Source organism: Leptosomus discolor, chromosome 18 (assembly GCF_034619465.1).
Source record: "Leptosomus discolor isolate bLepDis1 chromosome 18, bLepDis1.hap2, whole genome shotgun sequence".
Classification (NCBI taxonomy): domain Eukaryota; kingdom Metazoa; phylum Chordata; class Aves; order Leptosomiformes; family Leptosomidae; genus Leptosomus; species Leptosomus discolor.
In genome coordinates, this window is record NC_141408.1 from 3,858,521 (window position 1) to 3,882,092 (window position 23,572).

Below are 23,572 nucleotides of genomic sequence, written 5' to 3' on the forward strand. Positions count from 1 at the left end.
CTTGTTTTCTTGTCTTCTGACTGTACCACGCTGCAGCTGCAGTTCAGAGCAAGGCGGGCAGAGGAATGCTGGAGCCCCAAGCAGCTCTTGGCAACGCTCTGCATTCTTGGGAAAGAGAGCACCGGACTGTGCCTTGCCTTCAGCTCCCCAGACTTCTGTAATGCTTTGGGCTCGTTTCTTTGCAGCCTCCAAAGGAAAGCTTGAGCAGGCGGCAGCACAACCTGAGCTACGTGGGTCGATGGCTCCACCGCCGGCGCCAGCCAAGCAGCGCGAGATTCCCAAGCAGGGCAGGGCAAGGCAGCTACCGCAGCCTCCGAGCAGCCTCCACCGAGGCTGTTCACTATTTAGCTGTGCAGCAGCAAAAAGCTTTGCTATGAGGGCAGGTTTCTGGTGCTGGCTCAGCATCACTTACACCACTTACACCACTTCACCTGTTTTGAGAAGGACGGATGGATTTCTAAAGAACAGGGCCAAAGACACGTAGTGAATTCAGTCATCCTGAAGTAGCCTGTAACCTGTTCATTTCTGAAATTATAATGCTCTTCAGAGGAAAGATTTGGATGTTCTGATGTCTCTGTAGATCTACAATGTTTACTATGTCTGTGGAAAGCTAATTTAATGGGTGGCTAACGCTGGGCTGGCAGAGCTCCTCCCTTGTTTTGACAGAAATACTGTGGCAGAACAGTTTGCCTTTTTCAGACAGCTGTATCTTGTAGTGGGAACCAGGCAGAATGTGACCAATTCACCTGACTCTGACCTATGCCTTAAAATGACAAACACAAACTCACTTTCTTCCTGGGCTGAATTTGAAAACTGTCAGAAGGGGGGGGGGGATTAAAAAAAAAAATAAATAGTACCATTGCTCCTGTTGATTAGTCTCACCCTTTCTAACAAAAATCACTGTCTACATGAATGACATCAACTTGTCCAATTTGGTTTGCACAGCAGGTGTAGTGAGTCATTTGTCACTGAAGGGCACGTTCAACTTCTTAACCCTGGAGCTGGGACTTCCCCCAAAATAACAAGTTACTGCAAAAAGTAAAATGACTTTGTGTTCAACTTCCAGTGCAAGATAAGCTCTTGACAAGACTGTAATTCCTTAGAACGTGGTTTGCCACTACACTGTCTCCACATTCAAATGGAAAGGATTTACTCACAAGGTAAAAATGAAACAGTATGAAAACATTTTTCCTCATTGACGCAGGATTAAGAATCTATTGAAAATATCCTTTTCTGTGAGCAGTTATTGCTACTACTTTGATTATCTCTGGATATATGCATAAACTGAACACCATATGGGAAAACTCTTGCACAATTCCATCATATCTCATATAAACTGCTCTATATTTTCACAGAAACAGTCTAATCTCACTGAAGATAGACAGAAAGTCAATGTTGCCACGAACATTTGCATCAAAAGTCCTTGCTTAGCCAACCACGAATAGAAATAATGCCACTCACAGGCAATTAGCAACACGAAAAGCCAAGATTTTGATGCTAAATTCCAGAGTAACCTGCATTTTCAGAGTAATAGTTTTAAATGTTCTTTGAATTTTTCAATTTCTTCTTTGCTTAAAAGAAATCCTTGCAGGTGAGAATGCTCTAATGGCCTATGACAGTGGTATTTGGAGCTGGCTGTCAGCGTGACGCCACTACATGAAATAAAAGCAGACGCCATCAACTACACCAATGGACAAGGCTAAGGCTTGGCTTTGAGTCTGGATGGGACTGATGGTCTCAGCCAGTTAAGCAGTGCTTTAACTGAGTAACTTTCAAGGGCAGCGAGGAAACGAGGGGAGGATTAAACTCTTGAGATGCAGTCAGGAGGTGCCGTTTCGTTATAAGGCTTCTGAGGATACCCACCACCTGGTATTCCAAAGGCAAACCAACAAAATCAAGCAAAAAGTTCATCAGACCCTCTCTGAGCTATGGATAAGACATTCCCTGCAATAAGGGCGTAGTATTGGCCAGGTAAGGAACCCAGTTGCCAACACTGCAGCCTCCTACCCACTTCATTTGCACTCTGCAATTAAGCACTGGGATACTGTATCTTTAACTGGTGAACAGGCATGGAGATGTTCCTACTTCATCCGATTGCTTCTCCTTCTGGCTTCACTGTCATCCAGCAGTGAAGAGAGGATCTGGTAGGCCTGCGGCTGCTGGGGTCCTCCACGTTTGATCTTGATGCTGGTTCGCAGAGGGGAGCCCGGGATCACGTCTTGTCCAGAGCCTGGCTCAATGGAAGACAAAGAGTCTGTAAGGAGAGAAAGTCACGGGAGAGCGCTATTTAAAAGGGGAGGCTAAGGAAAGAGTGAATGGGCCCTTCTGAACGGTGCCTCTGCTGGAAGAAGTGTTGTCCCTCCTGCTGCCTCCCCATCCAGCAAGCAATTGGGGCGCTTACACATTTGCTGCCATCCCACTGCTCCTATATGAGGTCTTTTCCCTCTGCTCTGCCTAAACTCTTTGGGGCAGGTACTCTTACTGCACGTGGCCCAGCTGGTCCTGTTCCCATTTGTAATTCCATTTAGAAAGCGCTGCTCTTTTATCGATTACAAATCTGCTTGGGCTATAGCTGCTACTCAGCATTGCCCACAGACTCCTTTTATTGAAGGGTAAGGCCAAGTGGTTGCCGGGAAGTGACGCTCCTGAGGGTTTAAGTATCATTTTACTCCTTATACAGGAGGATGTTTTGAGGCACTGAAAAGACTGAGCGAAGGGATCGATCCACCCTAGGCTACAGCCAAATTAGCAATAAAGCTGGGAATAAATACTAGCTGTCCATTCTCCCAGCATGCCTCACGGTAACACACACCTCCTCTTTCCACAGCCTCCTGCCCTACAAAGCTAAATACACATTTGACTGCGGCCACGCTTATTTCCCCAGCAACACACGCTGGTAACTCGATGGTGCCTTACTGGTTTTAATGCCCTACCTGCCTCTTCCTTTTGCCTTCAGAGATGGACATCTGCTCGTTTCCCTGCCAAGAGCCCGACCTCACGAGGCAGACACCCAGCCCGGGTTGGACCCCCGCCCGGCAGCATTTCTGTTCCGAGCGAGCGTGCGGCTGCCGAGGGCTTTGCGCTGCGCTGGCTGTTAGTGAAGGCGGCTGGGCTGTGCTCCGCAGTGCGCTGGGCTAATCTCACACTGCCCTCCCGTTGCAGAGGTTTGTTTGCTGGGATGTTTTGCCTCGTTGCTTGGGTGGCTGTGGTTTTGGAAACCATGCTGATTGTGAAGTTTCTTGGGAACATGAGAGCATGCGATTGGCATTTTCTGCGTGGGTCTCTAAAGCCGGGCTGGGACAGGCTGCCCGGGAACCCGTGGTAAAATCCCAAACACCTACGGTGGGAAAATGACCAGATAGCTGGTGCTGGGTGATTTAAACCTGTGTGGTGCCTTTCAGTGCAGGGAGGTCTGTGCTGAAGGATATTCTCTCTTGTTATTTTGTGTCTTTTTCTGGATTTTTGGTTTTGGGGTTGTTTTGGGTTTGGGTTTTTTTTTAATCATATGCACATAAAGGACTGAACTTAATTGCACAAGGAAAAACTGCCTTACTGTCCAACTTCTCTTTCTAAACAGTATTTTGGTGGGGCCTAAAATACATCTTAAGTTAAAGAACAAAACTATCTCTAAAGCACAGAGTAAAAAAATAGTTACCTATGCTGTTATTGGATGAAAAAGGAACTACTTACAGAAAGTCATACAATACAGGTGTTTAAATATGACCTTAATTATACTGTACAATTAAAGCCCATCCATTTTTGTTCATGCAGTTACAGTGGTATCGAAGTACACACGGGTATAAACAACTCACTTCCATCCCAAGCAATAACAGAAAACACATTTATGTTGGCAAGAACGCTTTGCCAAAACGACCGTTTCAAAACAACAGCAGCACGTGCCTTGTGGCTGCTGTTCTGCCCAACAGACAATGTATAAACCAGACCAACTCGGCAGTTCTGCAGGGGCAAAGCTGTATGAATCCCCCAGCCCGAGCCCAGTGTCTATACAGGCTTCCCAAAGAGCCAACGTTTTGCTTTATACTAGTGTAACTGAAGGTACAAAGTAAAAGGTGATGGAGGGACAGGCCCCGGGACCTGCAAACGCACTGCCCTGTGCTCACGGACTGGGTTCCCCTTCCCCTCCTGCCCGGAGAACACACCGGCTGGGCATGGACTGCTGCCCAGGTCATCTAGCGGGCGACTGCCTGGTACCTCCACCACCTCAAAGCAAAGAAACATAAAAATGTCTCTTCCTGCCCTTGGTGTATAAGATTCAGTGGAAATATGAAGGAAACTAGGATTAATGCAGAGGTAAGGTCAGGACTATGTGGTTAAATCACGGGTTGATGATTCATGTTTTCTTGAAAAGTTTAAGCTGTTGCCGCCTATTGCTTCTGGAAATAGTACTCTGGGCCCCTAAAAGACATGTGGCCATTGAACAATCCTAGAATCACAGAACCATTTAGGTTGGAAAAGACCTTTAAGATCATCAAGCCCAACTGTTAACCTAACACTGCCAGGTCCACCACTGCCAACCTAACACTGCCAGGTCCACCACTAAACCATGTCTGTAAGTGCCACATCTACAAGTCTTTTAAATACCTCCAGGGACGGTGACTCCACCACTGCCCTGGGCAGCCTGTTCCAGTGCTTGACAACCCTTTCAGTGAAGAAGTTTGTCCTCATGTCCAGTCTAAACCTCCCCTGAGGGCACAACTTGAGGCCATTTCCTCTTGTCCTATCGCTTGCTACTTGGGAGAAGAGACCAACCCCCCCCTCACTACACCCTCCTCTCAGGCAGTTGCAGAGAGCGATAAGGTCTCCCCTCAGCCTCCTCTTCCCCAGACTAAACACCCCCAGTTCCTTCAGCCACTCCCCAGACCTGTTCTCCAGACCCTTCACCAGCTTCACTGCCCTTCCCTGGACACGCTCCAGCACCTCCATGTCCTTATTGCAGTGAGGGGCCCAAAACTGGACCCAGCATTCGAGGGGCGGCCTCACCAGTGCCGCGTACAGGGGCACCATCACCTCCCTGCTCCTGCTGGCCACACCATGGCTGACACAGGCCAGGATGCCATTGGCCTTCTTGCCCACCTGGGCACACTGCCGGCTCCTGTTCAGCCAGCTGCCGACCAGCACACCCAGGACCTTTCCTGCTGGGCAGCTCTCCAGCCGCTCCTCCCCAGCGCTGCGCGGGGTTGTTGCACCCCCATGAAAAGCCAGCTCAGCCATATAACGTGCACTGACACCGTCTGGCCTTGAAGCGCGCAGCAGCATTTTCATTTTAGCACTGTGCTGGCTCCAGAAGGAGCTTGTGGGATCTCAAGACATGCTGCCTTACTGCCCAGTAATAGATGCACTTTAAGTCACTTGCTTCGGCACTGCTGGATGTTTTAGCTGTTTAGCATTGTCATAGGCTGAATCAATATCCAAAGGCCACTTCACAATAAAAGTGGATGCCACGCTGAAGGGAAGTGTGAGCAGCTTGCTTTACAGCTGAGGCCAGGGATGAGGGTGCCATGTGTCAAGAAAGAAGCGGGCTATGGGACTTGACTTAGTTAAAAAATGTTCATCTCGGTGCCAAGGAACAGGCTGGCTTCTCACGGGCTGGGACAGTAGATCTCAACAACTTTTTGCCTCTGCTGTGTTTCTGAAAGGGGAGAAATTGGCACAGCAACTTTTGGCAGCTGTGAGAGACTTGATCCTCAAGTATCCCAAAGGGAGAACTCTGATCTGCGACGATTGCACAAGCCCATGCTCTGGTTAAGGGAAGAAAACACTCAAGGGATGGTGCCACACATGGCACCAGTGATGGCAAATAGCCTCAGCAGAAAACTTAAAAACTATCTAAACAAAGAACATGTGAGACTTTCTTTGAATTTGACTGTGAAAATAGGTTTTATGTAAGTTTTAATCACAAGACATTTGGGGATCACTTTTTCAGGATAACGTGTAGCACTGTTCGGGCTTTCGCTGTGCTACACAAGGCCAGGGCCTCAGTGGTGTTAAAGTCACTTGGAAGACACTATTAACAGGATTAAGTGATCGGGCCTAAAGACTTGAATAAGCAGCTCCCTGGTAAGCTGGTAGATGATCTGTGCCACATGGCTTGAGCTGCTGCTCGTGACTTGGCTTTCTGAATTGTAATAAAAATGGTTGTGGGGGTCATTTCACCTGCTACTGTAAAGCCAGAGTAACTAGTGAGTTGGGGGAAGCTCTAGATCCTCAACAGGTCTAAGCATCCTTTAAGTCATGTTGGGCACCTAGTTTTGAAAACCTGGCTTAAAGAGATACTGGACAGAGAGTTTAGGAGACTCGGAGGATGTTTAACCATCAAGCAGCTGCCTGAAGAGAGCCCCCAGTTGTCTAGAAAAGAAAACCTTAGCGACGCTTACCATGAATTCCTATCATGTGCTCAAGAATTAATACCCTCTCCGCTAAAATCTTCAGAGCTTCTCGAAGTTGTTGAACACCTTCCCCCTGCAAGAAGGAAAAGAAAACTAACATTGGTTTATGTTGCAGAATAGGCTTCTTGTTCATAATGTTACCTCCGTTACGCCAAACTACCAAGTGTGAATGTTTGAAAAAAAGATGTAAAAAGGGAGATAAGCCAAGAGGTAAAAGTAGGAACGCAGGAGAAATCCCTGTTTAAAGAAAAACTCCTCAGTAATACGCCATGTTTGCAGAGCCTCTGACCCAAAGCCAAGTCTTTTGGTTTGGTTCCTGCTTCTGCAGTGGGACAAACCCAGGGGGTACATTCCTGCCAAACCTTTGTAACGCGCAGCTTACGCTAACAGCTGTGCTGAACCACCTGGAGAACACGTTTTGCTCTCATCTGACATTTTCTCTGAACATCAGTGAGTTACCTGGGCTTCCTCTTTGTTGGGACACCAGGGAAGTGGGATGTGCGGTGAGCACCATCTTGTTGCTCCTTTATGAACTGGAGCAGTGGCCTGCAAGCCCATCCTGATGGGCTTCACACTGCCTCTCACAGAGCTCCTAGCTGGGCCATGTGCTGCCTGAAGCCTGTCCACGGGCTTTCATGTACACTCAGGCTGTAGTTTGTTGCCCCCATGGCCTCAGGTATGGGCTTGAAGGGACAGAGAGATGTTGGGAAGTATTTCAGTGTGGGAGAGTGGATACGTGAGAACTGCAACTCTCCCTCTGCACAGGCAGTTTGATCTCTTCTGGGAGTCTGTCCCTAAGCAGGTGGGAGGGCAGTTGGGGTTTAATTCCCTACCTTGTAGCAGCTCTGTGTAGCAGAACAACCACTGGGGATTGCAGAGGTGTTCAGGGAGCAACAGTGAGAAGGGCAGCTGACTGACAATGTGGCCAAGGAAAGCCCAAAGACCAGGATTTCTAGCATGTATTGAGATCAAACCCAAGGTTCAAATCATCTCTTGCTCCTCACTTTTAACTGTGGACAGGACCTTTGACCTCCACAAAGCAGCCCGACAAAGGGAATATGGTTGAAGCACAGTAAAGAGACAAAAAAGGAAGTAAAACAACAGTAGAAATACATGCTTACATCAGCACCTTTGTCACCTTCCTCACCCTTCTTGCCTGGTTCACCCTAAAACAGACAAGAAACAGAAATTTGTTTTCATGTGATTGAGGACCCTGTCCAGGCTCACTTGCATCCCTTCCCTCCAAAGGAACTAATTAAAAGCAGAAGGAAACAAACTGACACTCTGGCACTTCATGCCAAGGGCCAAAATGCTCTCATGAGCATTGTCCTGGCTCCCACCAGCTTCCCAGGAGGTCATCACCATTTCTAACATGGATAAACTTGGCCAGGAGTGGCCAAGCTGCAGGAGGGGCTGGCTACCACAGCCCGCAACAAGACTATACACATCTCATGAAGATCTCAATGAGAAATGCTTTTATCTCACACTGAGATAAAACTACTGTTCCCCCCCCAAACATGCGCATGTTCACCTTTGATTTGGAACACAAAATCCTCCATTCTGCTTTCATTAATTAGTCACATCACTTTCTGCCTCTGAAGATGCTCATTAAGCTTTTCTTGAACAAAGATGCCTACATGCTGGTCTGATGTTCCCCCCTAACCAGGAAGTTCATGCATTTCTCAAAGGCCAGATGACATGGAGAGACTAAACCACAAGCTGAACATAGACCAAGGGAAAGGGCTAACAAACAGGTGAATAAAATCGAGTGGAAACGCCTGGGCTCCTCAAACTTGTTGGACATCCCCGAGATGCCTGCAAGCAGGGGTGGGTATGGGAGGAAGGACTGAAGAAAAGGTTGTATAAATTGTACAAAACGATGAGGTGGAATTAAGGAAGAGAGAAGAGAAACCTCCCAGAGGACCTAGGACCTCTCTGGATGCTGCCAGCCAAACAACCCCGACTTTCTTTGCTAACTCACTTTCAGCCAACCTTCGCCTCCACCGGTGCGTTTGCACCCCAGCCACGCGTGCCAGCGCAGACATCTCCTGTGTGCATCTGCTCACGTATTGCCAAGAAATCATTTGGAGACATCTCTTAATCTCACTAAAGGGTTTCCAGCTCAGCTTGGCAGACCAAGGTGCAAGAGGGAGCTGAGAGCAGCTGATGCGCTTTGAGTTGTTTAACAGTGCCCGCCTTTGGGCTCTGGTAGTGCCAGGAACCTCACGGGGCAGGGAGGGGGCTTCTGTCTGCCAGGGTTTGGCTAGAGGGGATCTGCAAGCAGAGCACATCTCTGCTGGCATGACGCCTTCCTGATCATGGCACCTCAGCACCACACTTAACACGCAGGAAGACCCTGTTTCATCTGCAGAGGAACACATTAAGGTGAGGTTCCCTGCTGAACACACGTCTAAGCTAGAGACAGTTGACCTAAGCAAGTCCTGTGAGGGAGCTGGTCGAACCAGCGGCAGTCCAGCCAGGTGGTATTTACGGTGCCAAGCAGGCACCAGCCCCGTCTGAGTCCTGCACACACCCGCAAGTACATCACTTACAGGAAATCCCTTAATGCCCCTCTCTCCAGTCAGACCTGCTTGCCCCTGTTGGAAATAAAGTAAGTGTCATTAGGAGATACTTTTCCATTTGACAAGAACACAGTGTAATTTTTACTAGTGGAATTAAGATGGCTTAATGAAAAGTCTTACACTTGGGATAATATGAAAAAAAAAATTCCTCTCCCTTGACATTATCACTTAGAGACAGCAAAAGAGGGTCATGGTTTTCTGTCAAGTATCAGCTCCAAATCCCATCATGCCTTGGAGAAGTTTGGTTCGATACAGAGCTGCTCAGCTCAGTACCCTCTCACTAAGACGATTAGCAATTTTTTGAACTTTACAGCAGTCAGTTACATTATACCAAGAAGGAATTTGGCTGGAGATTTGTTTCTTACAAAGATACCGCATTCTTCTCTCTAGTAAAACTGATGGGCTGATGCTGCCCCAGACAGCAAACAGAGCCCAGGACTCCCACAGAGCACTCACTGATTTAATCTGCCTCCTGCTCCACACACACATCCCTGCGTTAACCCCAACAGCTACTGATCAAAACACACATACAATATTTTGGTTGGTTTGTTTCTTTTTCCTGCTGTGCTAATTTTCACATCGTCCTCAGTGGGGTTTTGTTTGCTTGGTTGGTTGGTTGGTTTTTTTTAAAAGAAACATTTTGAAATGGTACATGTTGGTTTGGGGTGGAATAAAATGCCATTGAACTGAGCATCTTTTTTCCCTCTGCAGTGTTGGTTCCCACCCTGGAGCAGGGCAGAATCCCTGACCAGGAGAACAGCTATAGATTATTTAATGAGAAAGCAGGAGCTTGGGAAGAGGAGGGAAAATTTAACAGCATCTTTAGAAATCCATTGACGAAACAGCCGCATATTTAACCTGACTCCTCTCCCCTAGACATTCACAGAAACAAACCCATCCTTTTTTTTCCCCAAAAAACTACCTAGCTGGCGGCAGCTTTTTGTAGTATTTGCCAGAAAGGGAGAGCTGCTTTGGTTTTGTGTCCATCAAACTGCTGCTCTGTCTAGAACCAGTGGGCCTTGGGCATCTGCAGAACCCGCCTACGGAGAGCTGCGCAGCGCAGGGTGAGCCGCGAGCCAGCACTAGGCCATAGCCCGTATCGACACGAAGAGTGCGGGGGGGAAGGCCCTGCTTGTCGGGTGCTCTGAGCACCTTCAAAGGGAAATACTTGGATTCTGCACTGGTGGGAGCGAGGCTTGTGAAAAAGCACAGGCAAGCGGCAAATCGGGGAGAGGAGACATAACAACGTGCTCAAAATACATAAACAGACTGTTCTCTATGGCCAGGGGGAACAGGAAAGGATGTTATCAGCTTAAAGGGGATCAAAGGATATTTAGGCTGGATGTTAGAAGTATCTTTTATCCCAGGCCCTCGCTAGCTGTACCTCTGAAGACTGCCTGGAGATGATGTGGTGTATCCCTTACTGGCACTGCTTAAGAGTAAGATGAACAGAGGCTGATCGTGAGCGGCACACATACAGACGTGCCATCCAGGGGATGTGCTCAGACTGCTTCAGGTCTCTTCTACATCTGTCCTCCCTGAGATTAAGCAGGAAGAATGTATAATAACATTTTCTCGAATCTCAGTAGATATTGTAAACCCTCCTCTGCTTTTCTTTGCAGCTGCACAGCTCCTCTGCTCTGTGTAAATCTAGCTCCAATTCGTATCCACCAAACCCAAAACTGCAGCATGTAGTTGTCAAAACCAGCGCTCAAATCCACATTCACAAAAGACAAAAAGCACACAGAACATCCTACAGAAATTCTGCCAGAGAAAGCAGTCGGCTTCGCTTTCCACGCTAACAGAGGAAGGGCAGGAAACAGAATTTATTTTTTCTATTCAGCAAGACATTCTGATACTTGAAAATCTCATTTGTCCCACAGCTGGAAGGAAAGTCACAATTCTGAGTATCTAACAAGGAGGGAACAAAATCAAAGTCTAAAGGACTTGTCTGTACTGAATGGATACTGTGCAACAAAGCTCTCATTTCAAAATAAGTCTAGACTCAGCAACATTGTCAACCACAAACTAAAGGAAAATGTTAAATGAACCACTGAGGAAGAGCTCTTATCGCCTTCCTAGATGGAAACTTGACACGTTGCCATATGCCATGCCTTTCTTTTTTTTTTTTTTTTTTTTTTTTAAACTGAAAATTGGCATGTAATGTCGATGAGCTCTAGTTGGTAACCTGTGCTGAAATCTCACCAGTCAAGGTTTTGCTCTCTATCGGAGTCTTAAATTCTAGTCCCAGAAATGCACCAATCTCTAATCTATTAGTAAAGCCAACGTGTGCCCCAAGTGGTTCACCTGCACAAGGAAACTGTTGTTAAAAAAATTCTAACAGTCACTTAAAATGGTCTCTATCTTTCAGGGAGCTGCAAGTGATTTTCTTACCTAAGAACAAGGACCAAGCATTCAACGCGATATGCAAAGACACTAAAATAAAATGGAGCATTTTAAAAGCGTATGTGCTCCATCCTCAGACATCCCCTGCTCCTTGGCGTGAAGTGCCTCAGGAGGGGATGAAACAAGCCACCTGGACTTGCTCTCCTCACGTGCAGTCTGGACAGAGGAACAGAGTTTAAGTCTGTTGCTGGGTATTCTCAGGAGTTTGGGAAGTCATCAGATTGGAGGTAACCAAGGTGCATTTGTCTGTCTTAGCTCTTTCAGACACCCCTCTGTCTTCTGAATTGGGAGACTGAGCAGAAATGAAGAAGAGGAGATGCTGTCATATCAGGGAAGCATGTCATCTACAGCCACCCATGGCCAGGTGATGACCTCCCCTTTCACCTCCATCTATGTGACAGTAAAAGCAGCACTTGGAAGGAAAGGGAACTTGTTTCCTGCAGCTGTGGCACAAGGCTGTGTCAATGTAGGCACCACCACAGATTTTACAGGTACCAACCAATGCTTTTCTCTATCTTTCTACCTTTCTTTGACTCTGCTCCACACTAGTGTCTTAAGTGATGGTCCACAGTGCATCTCTGCCCACGTGTACATTTTGCAGAGCTAATTGGTGGATGATCCTCCACCACGTGCTACATTCTCAAATGATTTTGTTCTCCTGGTATCTCTCAGAGGAGATTTCAAAGACCATGGCCTTTTGGAGAGGAAGCTGACCAGAAGGAGCTGAAGGCCCAAATGCCACTTTGAAGCCTTCCTGGTGCTTGAATGCTGGACTGGGAATCTGACGCATTTATATCCTTGTTAGATTTTTCTCTGGTATTTCCTAAACTTCACCAGTTTGGAAATAACATTCAAACAGTCCTTCTATCTGTGTTTAGTTATTGGCGCTTGACAACCCATCGAGGACAGAGGTATAGCTCATAAACACATTAAGAAAATATTTTCAATATTCTGAATATATTAAGAACATCATTGGACCTGGGGAACGGCTTTAGTTCAGGAAAAGTCTGATGAGCTTCTACTGCCTTAATTGCCACAGAAGGAAGATTTCAGATAGACCACCCAAAATATTCCACGCTAAAGAGCTTTGGTTGGCAGAAAAAAGTTTATATATAAAAGCCTTTATATACCCTGTATCCGCTACCTGAATCTCTTGAGGGAACACCACACTTCACTAGCAATTCAACCCTTTATCTGTACAGTAAACCGTCATCTTGGATCTCGCAGAAGACCTAGAAACTTTACATTTAATATTGTTCATGGCTGTAGTCCCACAGAATTTGAAAGACCTCTGTTGAATATAATTTCTGAGGCATCACCCCAGGTGTTGCTGGGAATCTCTCTGCATAATGTAAAACCGTACCCTCTCTCCTCGGTCTCCTTTGGAGCCTTTTGGCCCAGGTTGTCCTGGAGAGCCCGGTAAGCCCTAGAAGAGATGCAGAACGAGAAGGAATTAATTTCTACCGTGCATCCATTGCACAGGTGTAGTGAATGTATTTCCCAGTGATCTTCAGCTCCTGAAAACCTCATACACCCATTAAGCAACGGGGCTGGATTCTCCTTTACCCTCAAGCAGCAACAATGGAAGCTCTGATTACAGATATCCTGAGACCTACAGTTTCTGCATATGCCTTGTTTGGGTCTTTTAATGCACTGCAGGCTACTGATGTAACATTTTTTAAGAAGTCAGTATGACAGGATAGTTCTTGTTCTCAGCTACCAAGAAGAAATTAATACACAGATAGGATGGTTAGCTTAAAAATCCCCACTACTTTCCCCCTCTTCGTAATTGCCTCAGTGGGTGGCATCAGTAAGCATACATACCTGAAAATTAATTGGATTGTGCAGGGCAAATTATTTTGAAGCTATTTACTCACCCTAATAAACAATTTTCAAATTAAGCCAAATCTCTGCTAATAATTTTGCTCCCTGGGTTGAATAAATCTATAAAGCAGTCACCAATGGATAAGAAGGGCACAGTCTCCAGATTTCTACTAATTGAACTGCTTTGCAGAAATCGATCCAAATTCTTAACTTACCCACCCAGCGAAGCCACAGCTATAAACCAGGGAGAGAACAATATTTTTCGTTTAGCTCCCCACGACCATATGCAAGATGCTGTTTTCCACCTCAAGTGACTTGCACATCGCCTGAGAGACTGCAGCAGACGAGACACTCCAGACCGCTGGTGATTTAAGCCAACCTGCTTAACGACAGCCCCCAGAACCCCCCACCTCTCCGTGTCCAGAGGCATAGCTGTGAGAAGGCTCAGTGTCCGATGAAGCGGCCCAGCAAGACTGGGCATCAGTGTTTCAGCGGTCTAAAGGAGGAGCACTCTCCTGGTTCCAGCTGGGAGGCAGCGATGCTCACCATTAGCAGGTTGCTCCTTGCCTGCAGTCAGCCCTGCCAGCTCACCACCAAGCTGCACAGTGACCCGGCCTCCAGCTTAGCTACGTCTCCCCTGGGCCCACAAAAGGTTCAGGAGCTCAGGCCTGCTTTAGGAAGGTAACTAGGGCTGCCAAACGAGGTAGGGCACCAACCAGACTTGGCCCCATGTCAAACACAGAGCATGAACAAAGCTTAAGGGCCCATAAGCATCCTTTGCTCTTGACAGCTCTCCACAGTGACTTTCAGCGCATGATTACACAGGGACACTCAAGAACACTCAATTCCACAAATCTGTTGTTTAAAAAAATAATAATTTACAATGTGTGCTGCATGTGAAAAAGCCAGGCTCTACTACAGAACCTCTTTATGAATTGTGAATTACCTATTACCTTATATTTAATCACGTTAAACTGCATCTGTCATTTTGCTGCCAAATTTCCCACTGTGTTCATATCTGTCTGGAGTTTCTCATCGTTCTCCAGAGCATTCACTAATTGAAATGATTCTGCTACACTGGCAAACTTTCACTAACCTGCTGTCCATTGCTTCTTCAAACTGATTAATAAATACATTGCAAAAATCTCCTTTCTCCAATTTCTAGCAATTCCAAACTACTTCTTACCAGGATCTAAGCTCCATCCCTCCGGCTAAGTTACTTAACGTTTCTCTCTCTCTGAGCTTTTCAGTCACTTTTATCTCTTTAGTCATGTTAGATTCCTTTGAAATATTTGATGTTACTAGTTTAGCCCCACATTAAGTAATACTCTTCTGAAAACTGGAGTCCCTTTGTATCAGCCAACCACAATTTTGGGTAGTCTGGCAGTCCACTATTCATCATGACTTCACTTCTTTCCATTTAACCAGCTTTTTCCACCCATGTGAGTACTTTGCCCTTCTCTGATCGTAAATTCTTCTGAATGAGTTTATCACACTCCATTATTACCTCCCCCCTCCACAATTTTTGTATCAATAAATAATCAAACTGATGGGAATTGGTGATTTTTTTTTTCCGCAACTACAAAGTGCTCTTTCTCAAAAGCTAGGCATAACAAATTCACTTCGGTGAACTGGTGGATTCCCACTGATGCATTTTTTGTTCTTTTTATGTGTTCCACAGGAAACGCAGTATTTTTCTAGCACTGTGTCAGTAAAGCCCATGTCAAATCTTTTGCATCAACTCAGGCCACAGTGAAATGTTTTGACACAGCAGCAGCAAGACGTGCTGTTATGATTAAGGTAAATCTGGAAAGCGCAACTATTTCAACACAATTCAGATTGAAAAAAAAGTATGAAAATCACAGAATTTCATGGGGAACAAAATGTCAGATGTAAGACTTATAAACTACTCTCTCTCTGTGCAATTAGAAGATGTTTCACACCTAACGCCCCACTCTGCCCCTCAGCCCCAAAGCATGAAAGCGCCTTACTTGTGATCCAGGGACTCCGATAGGTCCTGGTGGCCCTTTGGGTCCTGATGCGCCTGGTGGCCCTGGTGGGAATCATCATTTGAGACAATTTTAAGGAGACTTAGAAGGAAGGACCCTAAATTCCAAATGCATGCACTTCCTTGCATTGTTCTGCTTCGTCTCTCAATGGGCAAGAGCTGTTCATCGATCCCAGGACTACAGCACAGGCGCTTCATCACACACTGGATTATTGGACACCCACATCCTGATATAATATATCCCTATGCCCTAGGGAAGGTGTTAGAGCTCTGGGAGGAAAAAAAAGGTGAAAATAGGCAGGAAGGAGGTCAGTAACATGCTGCATTTCCACTGTTTAAAGCGACAACTTTTGAGAAAACTTAAACTAGATCTATGAAACAGCTACATCAGAGCAAGATACTACAGTTGCTGTTTCAGAAACAGTCTCGTAGGTGGGAAGGGAAGGCCACAAGCCCGCTATGGTCTGTCTCTAGTGTTGTCAGAAAGTTGATGATGAACATGAAGGAGACGGGGTTTGGACACAGCCAGCATGAGAGGCTGACTGTGGCAAAGCAGAGCTCTCTCTTGTTCTTTACTCACCCCAGTGGCAATAAATTCTTTTAAAGCCTGTACCACAGGAGAGCCTGCTTCCAGGACAAGTTAAACACTGCCTAAACATGTCAACTTGTTTTACTCAGTCACTTAACAGATTCATTCCTTTTGGAAAAATAATTATATCCCACCAGTAGCTGTTAAATTATACCTGCAAATGGGAGACAGGATATTTGCTTAGTCTGAACTTAGGAATACTCCTCTCTGCTTTAGTTGTCACAACTCTTGAGCTGAAACAATGTGGACATTATACACAAAGTACAGCTGAATCAGCCTCAATCATTAATGCACCACACAAATACTTAAGTCAAAGAATAAAGGAACTGAAGGATAATTGAAAGCCTTCATAATGAAAGTAAAAGCCTCTTCTGCAACTAATGGGAGTTCACTCCTAAATATGGATTATACAGGGAAGTGCTGATGTTTGCAGGAACACTATCATTTAAGCCACCCATCAGCACAGAGAAAAAGATGACTTGCCACTGAATTTTCATCCCAGATTCTGATTTCTGTTATACTGGTGAAAATCTGGAATAGCTCAAACCAGCTCCAAAGCCTGCAAACTCTGCATACACATGACAGAGCAGCTGGCCAGATCCTGCTCAGTGGAGCTCTACAGCGACAGGACAGGATTGCAGCAGCGGTGAGAACAACTCTGCTCTCATAAAGGAATTAACTGGACATCCCATTCTTAAAGACAGCCTTTAATTATTCCCTTCTCAAGACGTGTTCTGCCAAAGGTAAAACAGTCTGCCACTATTGACAGATAAGAAACCTGGTTACTTCTTGCCACCCTTCCCACTCCTGGACCCACTGCTCTACTGCCCCTCCAGTGAGGACCACTTGCTTTCCCTGCAGGCATCCCACAGACCACTCCACTCTCCATCAGAAACGTCCTTTGCTCGTCTTCGCCACCATTACAGCTTTGCCACTGAGTTCATTACCTGGTGGCCCAACAGGGCCTGGGGCTCCCCGTGGTCCTGGCAGGCCAGCCATGATGGTGTCTATGACGGTGGAGGCCAGCTGGGGTTCTCCATCTGTGTTGAAGAGCAGAGCAGTTAGTATCAAGCTGCCCAGTCCCAGCAGGCAGGACTTCTCTCTGCCTGCTGCTGGCCAGGGTCAGGCAGTGCCTCAGGATGCAAAATTTGGGCTCCTGGAACAATCGCCCTTTGCTTTCTAAGGGCACAGGCTGCATCCCCTAGAGCTGCCCATCTCACCTCTGATAACCCCAGAAAAGCTGACCTTTCTGTCAAATAAATGGTGTTCCTGCACACCTATATAACCCCACCTTTGAACGCCAAAGCAGATTAAGAGCAGCTCTGCACTGTACAGCAGTAACTGACCCAAAATGTGCTGTCTCCAAGACACATCTGGCTTCTGGCTACCTGAGAAATCAAACATGGATCTGCAGCTGCCTCCTGTCTGGCATCAGCAAGCTGCTGAGCCAATCTGGCAGTCCAGCACAGCCCCAGCAAGCTCACCCTGGGTAAGGTGGTGGTGGAATATATTGGGAGGTCTAAGGATGCAGGAAAGCCCAGGGAGAGGGTGTGCTCTGCCCCTGCCACATACTCAGGAAACTCTCTTGCTGTTTAGGATGATTTTAGGTGTTCAACCAGCCAGCTTGGGCAGGTCCACTGAGTTCTGGGAAATGGATGGAAATGAGAGTGGAGCAGGAAAGGGAAAGACACCAACAGGAACTGAAGGAATGTTGTGTTTTTGCACATCTTTCTTAGTCCTCTCCTGCTATGAATAAAAATCAGCAGCCTGCAGCTGTCCCCATCTTCCCTCATCCTTGAGCCAACAGGCTTACCACTTCAGTTGGTAACTGAATAGAAAAGCCACAACCATACATAAAAACCCCTAACCCTTATTATTCACTGCAATTCCAAAACCGTATCTAACAACCCTGTTCCCTGTGGACCTGTACTGTAGCACACCAGTAATCTGGGGGGGTACCTGTATGGCAGCATTTTTCATCTGAGCATCCCACAACACTATTTGACTGTTGTGGAAACCTAGGGGCAAAAATTCTATGACCAACCAAGACAACAAGATCACAAAGCAAGGAAGGGAACCCCCATGTCCTGGCGCTACTAAGACTTGCAAACCACTGTCGTGACCAGTGCTGAAGGACCAACAATATATTTCCTGTTGCATTTAACCTGGATGAAGATGTTGGCTCCTGGCCGTTGGGACTGTAAACCCTCTGAAAAGTCCACATTTTCCATAGGCCACCATGCAGGAATAATGCCCACCTCCTCCTGCCCATGACCTCAAAGTTACTCATGTTTCCTTTCACCCATCCCTTGAACTCATCACTGTGATATTGAGGGGAACCCTTTACAGTAAAAGACTGCAAATGTCTCACTGCTGTATTGATGCAAATAATCAAGTGACACCAGGAAGATCAGAAGGGTGTTTGCTTACTCTGCAGGGTCCAGCCCAAAGGACATAAGGCAAAATCTCCAGAAACGTTAGCAGACACGTTATGAAGCCTTTTCAACTTCTGGAGCATTGGCAATGATAGAGAGGACTTTCAAGCTAGTTGTTTGAAAGCAGCTCCTAGGGAAAACTGTGAAATCTCTTTAACTGCCAAGGATGACAGTATATCTCTGCAATGCCTTCCTGGCAGCAGAACAGTGCAAGATGTAACCCAGATCCCTCCGAGAACTAAATTTTGTGCCTAAAGCCTGAATGCAAACAGGTATTTCTTTGACTATTGTTTCTAACCACATCCGTCTTCCCTTCTTCACAGCCCTGAAACAAAACAACTGAGACTGTTTTCATGTTCAGAAGGAAAGGTACCCAAGTGAAGTGTGTAATCCAATTAATTTGAGTTTTATTTGACTATGTCAAAATCCATCACGGCTTGGGAGTAAGATGGAATTGGGAAATGCGCATCGAACAGCAGTGAGGGCATTAACAATTGCAGAGCCTTTTGTTTTTAAAGAACAAGTGGTCAACAAAAGCAAATGCGCATCCACTGAGGGGGGAGAGGATGGGCTACAACCAACCAGGATTTAATTACTGCTGGAGGTAAGCCAGGGATAAAGATTTGGGTTACAAAACATTCCAGATAAAGGGTACATTATTACGATGACAGAGTTACTCCCACAAATCCACCCATCCTGACATTTGACTCAAAGTTATTTATGAAAGGTGATTCCATAATTGTGACACAGAAGAGAGCTCTGCTCAACAGCCCGTGAGCTCAGTAGCTCCTGATTTGGCCTCTGCAGCACCGGAGTATGGACATGCAGGACATCTAGAGTGGCTCCTTCCTCAGCTGCCTGGCCAGGCAGAGCTCACTCTGACCAAGGCTTCCTTCCAGGATGAGCTCTGCATGAAACATACTGTGAACAAAATGGGACTGAAGTGTGTTAAAACACAACCCTCGCAGTTGTTAAGGGACTCTCTCCATACTCCCATAAAGCAGCAGGAAGAACTCATACCTCTTTATAAACTCTGCTCTCCTTATAAACAGGGGGACATTCTGGGGCTCTCTGCAGCTGGGGACTGATATACCAGCCACAAAATAGTTCCAGCAACAAATGGTAGCAGGAATCTTCCCGTCTCAGCCACCTCCTATGCTGAGCCAGGCTCTGCAGGGCTCCAGGGCTGGATTTTCAGTGCTTCTGGATACACCAAAGCAGAAGGCAGACAGCTGTCTGCCCCATTTGAGAAGACCTTGATACACAATTTCCTCCAGGAGCTTTCCAACTCCAAGCCAAGCCAAGAGGAACAGCACAACCAGTCTGACCTGGGCAGGTAGGAGCACCTACATTCTCTGGAAGACACCATGAACACCCTGCAAAGGGGAAACCTGGAACAGCACGGAAATGCCCTGAACGAGGCACTGAAACTTGCCCAGGCAGAGCGTCGAGGCATCTCAGAGGCACGGGCCCAAACAGCTTTGAAAGCAATTTCTAAATCAAGGGCCGTTCCCTCCCTGCTCTCCTTCCCCTTCGCTTCCTCTGCTCTGCACTCCCTCCCTCAGGAAGGGCCACGCAGGGCAGCAGGCGCTGGGTGTCACTTTGCAAATCTCTGCTCTACACTCTTGTTCACCAGTGACATGCTGGGCGCACAGGGAAGGCTGCCGTGCCTCCGTGTCCCCTGGCTCTCCCTGCAAAATAGATTAGTGCTATCTCACGTATCCTTTGCAGACTGGAATTGTGGAGATGCAAGAAAACAGCCTCAACAGAGTAAAAGGTGCATTCTTTTCTCTTTTCCCTAAAAATTGTCTTAGCTTTAGCACGATAAAGAGGGCTGAGCTGACTCTAGACCACATACCCGATTCACTCATTTTTAAGGGGCAGAGAAAGCAAGCGATCCTTGCAGCAGCAGCCTCAGCAGTGGGGTATGGCATTTAGCTTCTGGCCTATGTCTAATGTTTCGAAGGGATAAATTCCCCCGTTATAGGCTTGATTTGTTGAGACAGGATGGAAATGAAGTAATTCTGTCTTAATTTCTTTCTGCTACCTGATCTGGAGGGAGGCAACTGGGACCAATTTCTTTACCACAGCAAAGTGAAACTGTGAGAAAATATTTGTCTCCCCATTTTTGGCTTCTGCTTGCTGATAAACATTGCCAACAGGAACTTGTTGTGATTAATCAAGGCACATGCATTAACCATGTTCAGGCAGAACCAAACACTGTACTACTACTAATAATCTGCTACAGCTTTCTCACATCTCCATGGTGCACATGCCTATTACCAGGAATATGCTTCCCTCTGCTGTCAGCAGCTGGAATCTTGTGTTTATAGTTTTCAGATGTGCTCTGTTCAAAATAAATAAATAATTAAAAAAAAAAAATCTACCCAGAAGTTACAAGGCTATGTTTTCCTGGTTGCAGAGATCAGCTTTCCACCAACCTGTGGTAGGCAACATCAGCCAACACGTAAGCAAAATGACAAGTTTTGTAAGAAAACGGTCTTGATATCGCTGCAACTTTATCACGACCACATAGATAACTTGTACTTGCAGCGAGACTTGTATTAAGAAAAGTTTTTAAACCGAAAAAACCGGTCATAAAGTTTTGGGCTACTCCTGCACCACAGATACGGGGGAGAAGTACAGGGCTGCCTCTGGGATGTAACAGTCACCATTTACTCACAGTCCTCAAGTCCATGTGGGAGCCTGTTGCTGCCCAGTGTTGGCAGAGTTAATACAGATATTTATCCACTCATTTATCTGCTTCCCATTTTGGACCAAGAGAGAGTTCACCCTTCTCACACATCAGCTGGGAAGGCCACGTAATCGATGCCTTTATACGCTTCTTAATTGATCCACTACTTTGCAAGAAAGAGTTTAACTCAAAGGGTGGTTGGAGGGAGGGTGGCAGCAGCAGTACCCAAATCATCCTTAAGGATCCTTTGGAATAAAAGGCTGAATGGTGCCATTTGGTGTGATCCTGTAAGGCAGGGAGGTGACTGCAATGCAAAACTTTCTTGTTACAAGGCTCGTCAGCGCAGTGGCTCAATCTACATTTTGTGAAAAGTACTGAACCACATTTACTTTCATCCTGCCCATACGCTCTGAGTAACTGAATACGAAACCGAGCTGTTAAAATTCTTCCCAAATTAAAAATACATCTGTTCACTTCTGGGAAAAGGAGTCTGGAGAGGGGAGTGGGTGGAAGGGAAAGGAGAGCTCTAGAAAACTGTCAGACACAGGGAGACTTACTAATCCTTGGCTGTAAATACAACTGAGCTTTGAAGCTGGATGTGAGCAGAAAAGCTGGGAAGAGGCACAGCTAAATGTGAGAGGAGATGGGAGACCTGACAGAGCCGGTGCTCCAGGAGTTTAGAAGCCAAGTGGAGATGCAGCTGAGCTCTGCTTTCTCATTATTAGATGCCACCTACACAAGACTGGACCAGAAGAATCAAGCCCACATCTGAGAGCACTCAGATAAAAGCACATGATGTGCCTTTCCTAGAAATAGCCTTTTCCTGCCATGCACAGCACAAATCAAATAAATATACTTTAAATCACCATAGGCTCCAAGAAACCCTGACCCTCCAGTTACAGGGAAGGGATAAATCACGGGCTTGGTCTGGGCTTTTAAGTTCACAATTCTGTGTTTTGTGTGTATGTGGGATAATGTTGTTGCACCAGAAATGCAGGTGGAAGATGCGTCTGCGGGGGCAGGAAGAGAGACACATTTAACAGACGTCCCTGTTACATCACACAATGTCCGAGCTGCAAACCTTCGGCACCCACTCATTGCTGAGCAGCCCTGAGCACCCTAACGCCACAACAGCGGCACCAAGAGGTCTCCCGGCAGCGCAGTTTCACTGCACCAGCACCGAATCGGCCCGGCTGCTGTACTTCTCTGCCTGCTTGCGTCTCATGTGATGCTGCTGGGCTCACTACAGACCTTCACAGCAGCTACTCACGATGGAAGCTTAAAGGGCACCTCCTCAAAGCCATGACACACCCAGAAAACCAGGCACAGGGAACAACCATAAATCCCCCAAACCCTCTTCTCACTGATGGTTTTAGAAGAGCAGTGACTTAGTTCCTCATTTTGGAGAGGTGAACACCTCTAGCTCCTAAATCTTACGTGTTTCATCTTGAACAGGAGCTTCCAAGAGACCCACAGACTGTCTAGGTGCTCCCAGGGAAGGCAGGGCCCCAGCAGAGCCTGGCAAGGAAGTGGAAGGAAGAGCTGAGCTGCTCCACGCCTGCCCACTCTGCTGATGTACCAGAAAATGTGGGAATCAAGGAGGAAACTTACTTTCTTTTTCAGCTGTGGGCTGCAGTGAGTAGAGGACCCCTTGTTGGAAGGTAAGGGGGAGGCTCGGGGTGGCTGGTGGCCCTGGGGGACCCGGGGGACCTGGGATCCCGGTTTCTCCTGGAAGTCCTCTCGGTCCTTGAGGTCCCAACAGCCCTGTGCAGAGGCAGGAGAGGATGTGTTAGTGAGTTTGAAGATGCGCTAACGATGTTACCACGTAAAAAGGCAGTAAGAAAACAAAGGTTCTGTCCTGAATTGTAATTGTGGGAGTTAGGGGTGTGGGGCAAAATAGGAACAGCTTCCCAATTTTCCACTATTTGCTTTTAGCATCTCCCTCTGCAAGGCAGACAGCCTTACTTGGCTCAAAGGTTGCGAAGCTTAATTCCTGAAAGAGTAGAATCTCCCCCCTCACTGAGGCTGAGCAAGAAACTAAAGGCAGCAAGGCTGCTCTTTTCCCCGCCACAGACACCTGTACGTCACCTTACTGCCAGGAAAGCACAGGAAGAACAACAGAAACCCAGTCAGCCCAGCAGCAGACCGATTCCGCTTCCTGGCAGGGCAGGAAGGCTCTCATGGCAAACCAAGAAACCAAAAGGCAGACACATCCTTGGCCAGACTTTAGCCATTGACAGGTTGCCAGAAAATGCCAAGAAGCATTCAGGGCCGCTCTCACCTTTAAGGCACACTCTAAGCTTCAAATCTTTCCTGAGTTCAGACTTACAAGGCACAGCCTTTTAGATGGATTCAAAGCACAGAGCCTGAGGTCTGGCACCTATTGTGTCTTTCGTCAAAAGATTTAGGAACATTTTGGGGATGAAGAAAGTCTCCTAGCTCAGGAATGGAGTGTACTCTGAAAGAACAGCCTCATAACCTTTTCCCTTAACATACAAAAGCATCATTCGTTTGACATCCTGGCATCTGACAGCTTGACACAAATGGTGGAGAAAAAAGGGAGTTAAAAGAGGCACACAGTGAGAGGGTTAAACAGGGAATGCTCTTACCCAAAGGGTGACAGATC

General features: G+C 46.7%; 1 protein-coding gene across 3 annotated transcripts in view; it reads right to left on the minus strand.

The window, feature by feature from the left end:
* Positions 1-2,081: 2,081 nt before the first annotated feature.
* COL26A1 (collagen type XXVI alpha 1 chain) overlaps positions 2,082-23,572 on the minus strand; it is a 175,351-nt gene continuing 153,860 nt past the window's right edge. The window contains exons 8-15 of one of the 3 annotated variants that reach the window (XM_086475294.1): positions 22,558-22,710; positions 16,764-16,856; positions 15,211-15,272; positions 12,759-12,821; positions 8,960-9,004; positions 7,529-7,573; positions 6,396-6,480; positions 2,082-2,230 (exon numbers count right to left, since the gene is read on the minus strand). In XM_086475294.1, the coding sequence (XP_086331420.1) occupies positions 2,082-2,230; positions 6,396-6,480; positions 7,529-7,573; positions 8,960-9,004; positions 12,759-12,821; positions 15,211-15,272; positions 16,764-16,856; positions 22,558-22,710 (695 nt within the window). Of the gene's footprint in view, positions 2,255-6,395; positions 6,481-7,528; positions 7,574-8,959; positions 9,005-12,758; positions 12,822-15,210; positions 15,273-16,763; positions 16,857-22,557; positions 22,711-23,572 lie in introns of all 3 variants that reach the window. The other 2 variants (XM_086475292.1, XM_086475293.1) reach the window with 2 other exon arrangements.